The sequence below is a fragment of the Lutjanus erythropterus genome, chromosome 13 (assembly GCF_056507025.1).
Source record: "Lutjanus erythropterus isolate fLutEry1 chromosome 13, fLutEry1.hap2, whole genome shotgun sequence".
Lineage (NCBI taxonomy): Eukaryota > Metazoa > Chordata > Actinopteri > Lutjaniformes > Lutjanidae > Lutjanus > Lutjanus erythropterus.
The window spans coordinates 39386536-39396493 of record NC_139329.1 but is presented as its reverse complement, the minus strand read 5'-3'; the positions used below and the strand labels follow the sequence as shown (position 1 = coordinate 39396493).

Sequence of the window (9958 nt, the reverse complement as noted above, 5' to 3'; positions counted from 1 at the left end):
GATGGAATGATTCTTGGTGGTACACCAGAGTTCATCCCTGAAGTGCCTTGCAGTGAACTGCATGATGATCTGACGTGGACGGATGGCGTTGTATGGGCCAAGACGATGCAGAGTCTATGATAAAATCCATATTCTCCTTCCAGTGTGGCACAATTTTCCCGACAATGTCCTTGATGATCTGGCATGTGTTTTCTTCTTTCTCCTCCTTCAGGCCGTTGAGTCTCAAGTTCCATCTTCTTTTGTACCTTTCCAACTCTGCAGCTCTCTTTTCCAGCTCAGTGTTTTTCTCCTTGAGTTGTTTCATTTCTTTCCCCAATTCTTTGTTTTTTTCCTTGCATTCCTTTATTTCAGCTGAGTTGTATTCAACCAACTTTGTGATGCTGTTTATAGTGATTGTATTTTGTTTCAGATCCTCTTTAAATTCCTCCATCATGTTTTTAAGTGACCCGATTGCACTCAGGATGGCATCATTTGAGACAGCTCCAGTATGTGGACCAACGGGCGTGTTCTCTTCCACTTTCTGTCTTTTCTGCGAGGCTGGTGGTTTAGCAGGTGATGTCAGAGAGTTTTTGGTGCCTTTGGCGTTTGTCTCCATGCTTGCTGAGTCGCAGTAGTCATGTTGTAGGAGAGCACGGGCGTTAGGACTAGCTTTAGCTTTTGCGTTAGCCATGTAGTTTTTGGCTTGACGAGTTGCTAAGAATTCGGGGGTTAGCGTTACTTACAGAGGCTGAATGTCTTTAGCTTCAATAATTACATCAATCGGGAGCTGTTTTGTGAAGTTTGAATCTATATTACGTGAGCGTTGAGTCCATAATTATATTTTTAGAGGTTTTGCTACTCGGAGCTGTTCACAGCGTGTCCACACAGTCCGCCATCTTGCCGGAACCCCCCCGTTAACTGTCAACATTACTTCACATCTGAAACCATCCATTTATGACACCTGCTGAATTTGTATCAAACCTCCATCACCCAAAGAAAGACAGAAGACGACAGAAGAAACTTGTTTCACTGACTTGATGACTATAAACACAAAAAATGACTTTTGTAGATATTTGTAGTTTAACACATGTTGAATTATTTCTATTATTATTATTAAACATTTGTATTCATTATTATTATTTTAATTCTAGTTGAAGAAAACTTTTACAGTGTAGAAGTTTTATATTGTTCATGTGTGTAAAGTCTCTTTAATACTGAAGGCTTCAGCTTTTTGTTGCTTTATAATGTTGATAATCACATCTGGACTTACCGAGCCTTTCTGCAGTTCCTCACAGCTGGAATCAGTCTCAGTCGTCCCTCATCTGATGTGTTGTACTTCTGCAGGTCCAACTCATCCAGAACCTCCTCTGACATCTGCAGCATGTAGGCCAGAGCTGAGCACTGGATCTCAGAGAGTTTATTCTTTGATCTGTTCTCTGACTTCAGGAACTCTTGGATCTCCTGATGTACTGAGTGGTCGTTCATCTCCGTCAGACAGTGGAAGATGTTGATGCTTCTGTCAGGAGAGATCTTATAACTGTTCATCTCCTTCAGGTTGTTGATGGCTCTCTGGATGATTTCTGGACTGTTGTCTCTCTGACCCAGCAGGCCTCCTGAGTCTCTCTGACCCAGCAGGCCTCCTAAGAGTCTCTGGTTGGACTTCAGAGAGAGGCCATGAAGGAAGCGGACAAACAGGTCCAGGTGGCCATTTTTACTGTTGAGGGATTTCTTTATGGCTCCCTTCAGGAACTCATCCAAAGATAAGTTCTTTCCACGGCCTGAGTCTCTGTATATCCCCAGGAAGTCCTCCAGTACCTGTGTGTTCCTGTTGGTGTAACAGTGGAACATGTAGACTGCAGCCAGAAACTCCTGAACGCTCAGATGAACAAAGCAGTAGACTGTTTTCTGGAAGATCACACTCTCTCTTTTGAAGATCTCTGTACAAACTCCTGAGTACACCAAGGCCTCTGTGACATCCAGACCACATCGCTCCAGGTCTTCTTGGTAGAACATGATGTTTCCTTCCTCCAGATGTTCAAACGCCAGCCTCCCCAGCTTCAGAAGAACTTCCCTGTCAGCCTCCGTCAGCTCCTGTGGACTCGTCTCATGTCCCTCATGGTACTTCTTCTTCTTCCTCTTTGTCTGAACCAGCAGGAAGTGTGAGTACAGGTCAGTCAGGGTCTTGGGCAGCTCTCCTCTCTGCTCTGTAGTCAACATGTCCTCCAGAACTGTAGCAGTGATCCAGCAGAAGACTGGGATCAGACACATGATGTGGAGGCTCCTGGATGTCTTGATGTGTGAGATGATTCTGCTGGACAGATCTTCATCACTGGACCTCCTCCTGAAGTACTCCTCCTTCTGGGCGTCGGTGAAGCCTCGTACTTCTGTTACCCTGTCAACACATGAAGGAGGGATCTGATTGGCCGCCGCAGGTCTGGAAGTTATCCAGACCAGAGCCGAGGGAAGCAGATTCCCCTTGATGAGGTTTGTCAGCAGCACGTTGACTGATGACTTCTGTGTGACATCAGACACAACCTTCTTGTTCCTGAAATCCAGTGAAAGTCTGCTTTCATCCAGGCCGTCAAAGATGAACAGAAGTTTACAGACAGCCAGCTTCTCTGCTGTGACCTTCTGTAATGTTGGATGGAAAACATGGAGCAGACTGAGAAGACTGTACTGCTCATCTTTGATCAAGTTCAGCTCCCTGAACGAAAGCAGAATCAGCAGACTGACATCTTGGTTTTCCAAACCCTCTGCCCAGTCCAGAGTGAACTTCTGCACTGAGAAGGTTTTTCCAACTCCAGCGACGCCGTTGGTCAGAACCACTCTGATGCGTCTCTGTTGGTCAGGTAAGACTTTAAAGATGTCCTGGCACTTGATTGGAGTCTCATGGAGGGTCTCCTTCTTGGACGTTGTCTCCAGCTGTCTCACCTCATGTTGGGTATTAACCTCTTCACTCTGTCCCTCTGTGATGTAGAGCTCAGTGTAGATCCTGTTGAGGAGGGTTTCACTTCCTGTTTCATCACTTCCTTCAGTCACACGTTCACATCTCCTCCTCAGACTGATCTTATGTTCATCTGAAACCTCCTGCAGACCACCGTCCACTAAAAGAGACAAAAAAGCTGTGAGACAAAACAAAGACAATCTGTTGGGATTTTCATTACCAATAAAAAACAATGTAAGAATATATAAAGAAGTAAAGGTTATAAAGTCCAGTTTCAAGGAAACATCAGAAATTCTCTCTTTTTCTCTGATTTCCGTTGACTGTGTGTCCGTGTTAGAGATTCATGATGTGGATTTTATTCAGCTGATTCTGATAAATTGATTCTCATGGCTGATACTGATAAGATAACTGTTAATTTCACATTTTTGTATTTTAAAAACAGGTTCATATAACCTGTAGTGTAAACTTCATAAATATACTTCAGCTTTTATAGAACATTTTACCAAAGAATTTAATTTAAATGATTAAACAATCAGATATTATAACTGATACTTTATTTATTACTGATCTATAACTGTGACAGGTCAATATCAGCTGATCATTTTTATCGGCTCTGATATTTATTGTGCTTCTCCAGTCGGTGTAGGTGTTTGATTGACAGCAGAGGCGACAGGCTGAGCTGCAGCTCTTCATCTAAACCAAGGACCCCTTACAAGATTTACCAGGGACCCCCTCATGTTCGTCCCCTGGAATAATTAGATAAAGTCTATTTTTTACTCATCTATAGTCTTATTTATGTGAAAGATGGACAGATGTGCAGTCTTACTTTGTTCAGTGCTGCTCTGACTGTCGGTCTGCAGTCCAGGTCTTGTTCTGTGAGGTAAAATACCTGTTTCTGTCCATGAAGTCTGGAGGCTGTGAAGAGAGCAGAGACGGCAGCTTCAGTTTCAAGATTACTGTCACCAATTCACCCCCAGCAGAGACACACTGGGGTCAGACACAGACGCTACATGGATCCATCTGGACACATCTCAAGATCATTTTCTCAGATTCTGAAGATTTAAAAATCTTTACAGTGACTTCAACATCAGAGCAAAGATATATGAACATTTTATGGAAGTTTAAATGATGAAATGGAGGTTCTCAGCTGTTTTGATGAAGAAATAAAATAAGATCCATCTTAGTTTGAAACAGTATCTGCACTCATAGTTCTGCATCATCAATATAAATATTTTAGCATTTTGTCTTTATCCTTAATGAATCATCTTCCATCAGGTCAGTTTACAGTAAAAACAGTCTCTTACTTTGTGTCTGAGGGTCCAGGTTCATTACTGAAGTCTGGATTATTATCTTTGGACCAGTCACTCTTCATGGACAGACAGCTGGACACTGGAGACTCTGCTCTCTGTCTGTTGGACTGAACTCTGCAAACACCAACATGTTTTTATTCACATCACATGAATCCTTCATAAATCCTCTGATGAAAGTCATTTATGAAGCTCTAAATACACAAACTGCTGCTGCTGTTGATCATCAGGAGCTTTAACAGTTTGTATCAGTCCTCTTAGATTAGATTACAACTTTTCTATCTGACTGACAGCTGTCACAGATACTAAGAGGAAGACGGGACAAATTATTCATTTTATTATTTTAAATTCTTATTTGTGTCTCAGATACATTGAGAAAATTTGTATGAATTCAGTTTAAAAAGTCATTTTCTGTGACAATAATCATTGAGGTGGTTCAGACGTTACAGACACATCAATAAACATGTGTAGTTAACATTAGTGACAACACTCTCTCTACATGGCTCTGGCAGCAGGCAGCCTGTTCGCTCGCAGACACCGGAAATACAATTCAAATCAATCTGAATCAGTTCAGGGACTGTTTAGACACCGGCACCATTTTAAAAGCATCATGTTGACACCGTTATCATAAAAAACAGATGATACCCAACCCTAGAGGTCAGAGATCATCCTGTCAGAGTTCAGTCCAGTCAGCAACAGTACATCAGGTAGGGAGCTGATATTACTGCTGCTGGACAGTGAGCTGATGTCAACAACAGGATGTGTGAAAGATCCTGATTTTAAAACTCATCTGACAACTAGAGCTTGTTGTCAAATGTGGAGGTTTGTCAGAGGATTCATTTAATAATGTTTAAACATACTGTAGTCCCCCGGTGAGAGTATGGTGAGTGTAGACGTGATACAAAAACCTTCTGTCATCATGAAGCACAATGTTACTCTACAACATCACCAGAAACACTGAATGACTCAGTTATCAGTTCTCTTACTTTGAGTCTGAGGGTCCAGGTTCATTACTGATGTCTGGAGGAAAATCTTTGGACCGGTCACTCTTCAGAGACAGACAGCTGGACACTGGAGACTCTGCTCTGTCCTCCTCCTCCTCCACACAAACACTCATCTTCTGATCTGAGGTCAGTCTGAGAGAAACAGGAAAACTGACTGTGAGCTCAGAGCACAAGTTTGTTCAAGAGTCAAACACAGGAAGTAACACACACACACACACACACACACACACACACACACACACACGGAGAGAGAGAGAGAGAGAGAGAGAGAGAGAGAGAGACACGCACGCACACACACACACGCACACACGGAGAGATAGAGAGATAGAGATAGAGAGAGAGAGAGAGAGAGAGCGAGAGAGAGAGACTATTCTATTAATGTTAACTGAAACCACAACTATGAACAAGAAGCTGGAAGTGCTAAGGTAAATTCAGCATGTCTTTAGTTTACCAGTTACATTGTATATGTAGAAAAATCCACGAGAAGCCAAAACGCACTAAAGGCGCCTGACGCTCTCAGTTTGAAGAGCAGCCATTGTTCTGAATGGCAGAACGCGCACTGAAAGCGTCTTGCCGCGCGTCAAACTGACTTGACGCTCGCACTCCGAACTTGTTTCGACTTTGGAGCGTCACATGAGGACCAGGGCTTTTTTATCTGTTTGTGTTCGGGGAGAATTAAATATAATAAAAAAGGCATGGACGTGAGGAGAGAGTGCTGATGGAGCTTCAGCTCCACCTGAAAGTAGATTAATAAATAAATCTACCTGCAGCAGAGAGCGAGGGAGAGAGAGAGAGAGAGAGAGAGAGAGAGAATATGGACAGATGCACCAACTTGATATTAAAACTTATGATCATGAAACATAATATTACTGTATACTTAGGTGGTGTGTGATTTTTTTTGCTTCAAGTCCCATTAGTGTACTTTTAAGTATTTAATTACTCCCTGTTGATTAATCATAACTACGAACAACGAGAGAGAGAGAGAGAGAGAGAGAGAGAGAGAGAGGGAGAGAGAGAGAGAGGAGGGAGGGAGGATCATGTGTGAAGTGCCGACTGATATAAAACTTTTTGGATGATAAATCCTGATGGTACTGAACAGTTATCTGACTAAAATATCAGTCTCAGTAACAGACAGATGCTCCATGAAACGTTTTTGACTTCACTGCATTATTATAAATCATGATGAAGAGTCCAGACTCTGTCTCTCCTCTTCATCTCCTCAGTGTGTCTGTGTGCAGTTTGCTGTCTGCTGTGGTCTAAAACATCCTCACTGATGTAAAAGATCCTGCTTTCTTAATACAGAAACATGAATATCACACACAAGTTTACAGCAAATAACAGTTTTAGTGGTACTGAAAAGTGAAATGGGTGTTTGTGAAAGTGAATTGGTGCCACAGTATATTGAGATCTGTTTCTTGTCTTTCTCAGCAAATAGAAGCTACGAAGAAGAAAGTCCTTGCAACAGTTTTCCTGAGAGATCTGCAAGAAAACTTCAGAAGTCCACAGTGCTGCAGAATTAATTAATGTGAGCAAATTTCATGTACCTTCTTCAGTATAATTAAATAGATTTCTCAAGTATAATGCAGACTTCAATTAGTTTATTGACTCTGATTGTATCTTTTTTTTTTAAATCTTATTTATTTTATTGTAGATTTTTTTCATTTGATTTGATTTTTATTATATTGTATTGTGATTGTATCTGAACAAGTGTATGTGGTGACTGATTGTGAAAAGTTAAATGTTTAACTACAGTTGGGTGTCTTCTTATTTAAATTCATGTTAATAGGAATTAAAATAACACATTTATAACACATTAATGTGTCTATATAAGGACAACACATATTGTGTTATATTCAACAGTCACTGTGTCTGAAAGTCCAACACAAATCTTGTATAAAAACTCTCAACACAGTAATTATGTTAAAAGTAACACAACATGTGTTGTTCTTATATAGAAACATCAGTGTGTTGGGGATCGACACACTTTGTGTTGATATTAACACATCTGTTTTAACAGCAGTCTATTTTTAAGAGTTGATATTGATTAATAAAATCTCCAGGTAATAATTTAGAATAAGGGCCTTTTCTTGTTTTTTCCTCTTCTGTTTCTCCACATTGACACATCTCAAAGCCAGGAAACATGTCTGATAATGTCAGCTGATATCTTTTTAACAAACACCATTTTTTATCTGTCATCAAACTGTATGGAACCCAAACCACCATGTTCTTTGCTTTTGTACAACAGATCCCTTTTAGTCACCTCCCAGTTTACAGTTAAAACAGTCTCTTACTTTGAGTCTGAGGGTCCAGGTTCATCACTGAAGACTGGAGGAAAATCTTTGGACCAGTCACTCTTCAGAGACAGACAGCTGGACACTGGAGACTCTGCTCTGTCCTCCTCCTCCACACAAACACTCATCTTCTGATCTGAACTCAGTCTGAGAGAAACAGGAAAACTGACTGTGAGCTCAGAGCACAACTTTGTTCAAGAGTCAAACACAGGAAGTAACACACACACACACACACACACACACACACACACACACACACATGCACGCACACATGCACGCACACACACACACACACACACACACACACACAGTGTACAGTATAATAAATCACCTCAGTTTTCTTTAAATCTCTTTGTTTTCTCAGGTTTCAGCAGGTTTCATGTGAATTTTTCAGCCAATCAGGACTTTGTGTCGACAGCTGAATCAAACTGTTGAGTTCATTCTAACATTTCTTTCCTCTACAGTCCACAGGGAGAAAACTGACTCACACACTTTGACAGTAAAATCATAAAAATGTTGTATTAACACTCACCCTGCCTCAGCCTTCAGTTCTCCTCCGTCTGCTCTGATCTGTTCACACAAAATGGAACCTGAACGTTCTGACTGAACACTTTCACTTTCAGGTTCCTCCCTGTTCTCATGTTACTGGATCACATGGTCAGTGTTGCTCCTCCCCTCTACATTTACAGGAAATCACTTGATCTGTGTGTGTGTGTGTGTGTGTGTGTGTGTGTGTGTGTGTGTGTGTGTGTGTGTGTGTGTGTGTTGTTGTTAACATGATGTGTTTATGTGTTTGGTTTGAACAGACTCCACCACATCTCACAGTCTATTAAAAGATGTTTTTGTGTCTCATCATCGTTGAAATGGACAACTGGACATTTTTTGTTGTTACTTTACAGCTTCAAGACCCAGCAGCTCTAACAGGAAGTCTTCCAGCAGATATCAGCCACCTCACAGTCCTGATGCTCTCTGAGTGGATAAATTCACTATATTTCAGTTCAGTTATTTCATTATAAATCACTATACTGTGGAAGCCAAGGATGTATTTAGAAATGACACAAAAATGTGTTGTCACTTGTTTATGACGTTTTGTGTTGATTTCAACATAAAATGTGTTAAAAAAGTGCACAAAGGCTTAACACACATTTATAACACATTAATGTGTCTATATAAGGACAACACATATTGTGTTATATTCAACAGTCACTGTGTTTGAAAAGTCCGCGTTCAATAAACGATAGTTCATGAACTCGTTCATATTTTGGGTGAACGTGAACTGAACGTACAGTATTTCTGCCTGATGAACGTTACTGTGAACTCGTTCAGTCTGATGTCTGTGAACGACACGCTCATTTAATTTAACTTCGTTCAACAGGGCGCCAGATTTCCATAGAACCTTCCAGGTGAAAACCCGGCTAAAACACACCGTAAACAGGCCTTAATATGTAACGGAAAAACACCCAATCTGGCAACACGAGCCACCACAGTGTCACCGCCGCATGTGTCATGAAAACACAAAGCAGCATGGAGGCGACAACAACAGCAACATGCAGCAGCACCTCAGACTCTTCATATGATCATTGACAACAGTTTATGAGAAGGTCGGTGCGGATTGCACTCGGAAAAATCTGACTTTTTTGTGCAAACTTTGCCCGCCGGCTTTCAAAAAGCAACTCTGCACATCACTTACATCACATGTGTCAAACTCATAGTACAAGTCCCATAATGCACTGCGTCAGCTGCCGTGCAACTCTAGAAATAAATCAGCTCTCAGTCGCAAAGACGCAAGCTTCTGTCAAACGACAATGTAAACAGGTTTGTCTGTTTAGGCAACTGACTCAGTGCAAAGAAACACAAGTATATGAGGAGGGAGATGAACTGCAGCTCCACCTGAAACCAGGTAAAAATAAAAATAAGACTGACCCACAGCAGAGAGAGAGAGAGAGAGAGAGAGAGAGAGAGAGAGAGAGAGAGAGAGAATATGAACAGATGTGACGACTTGATATAAAAAAATTTTATGATCATGAATCATAATATTAATGGACACTTCAGTGGTGCACGCTTTTTTTACTCCAAGTCTGATTTGTGTACCTTTAAATACTTAATTGCTGCGTTATTGTAAGTCATGATGAAGAGTCCAGACTCTGTCTCTCCTCTTCATCTCCTCAGTGTGTCAGTGTGCAGTTTAACCTTTTCCTAAAACACAGCTGGTTCTGTGGTGTTACATTTTAAATCTGAAGCCTGCAGTGCACCATAGAAGCTACAGTTGACTTTTGTATTGAAGCTTTCAGTGTGTTTTGGCCTTAATGTTAAATTGAGCAGGTAATTATGTTCATCTGTACCTGATGGACTGAGGGGTTTGTAATATTATTATATGAGCATATTTTTATGTCAAATGCAGTGCCATTGACGGTTTGCATGATTAAAGTGTGT

General features: G+C 41.1%; 1 protein-coding gene across 1 annotated transcript; it reads right to left on the bottom strand.

Annotated features, from left to right (window-relative positions):
* Window positions 1–1245: 1245 nt before the first annotated feature.
* LOC146317134 (protein NLRC3-like) lies at window positions 1246–8578 on the bottom strand. Its single transcript, XM_084733637.1, has 5 exons — window positions 8058–8578; window positions 5217–5366; window positions 4228–4347; window positions 3750–3838; window positions 1246–3083 (listed from the first exon to the last, which is right to left on the bottom strand). The coding sequence occupies exons 2-5, from the start codon at window positions 5345–5347 to the stop codon at window positions 1246–1248; spliced, it is 2178 nt and encodes a 725-aa protein (XP_084589763.1). The 5' UTR covers window positions 5348–5366; window positions 8058–8578.
* Between the last annotated feature and the right edge of the window lie 1380 nt (window positions 8579–9958).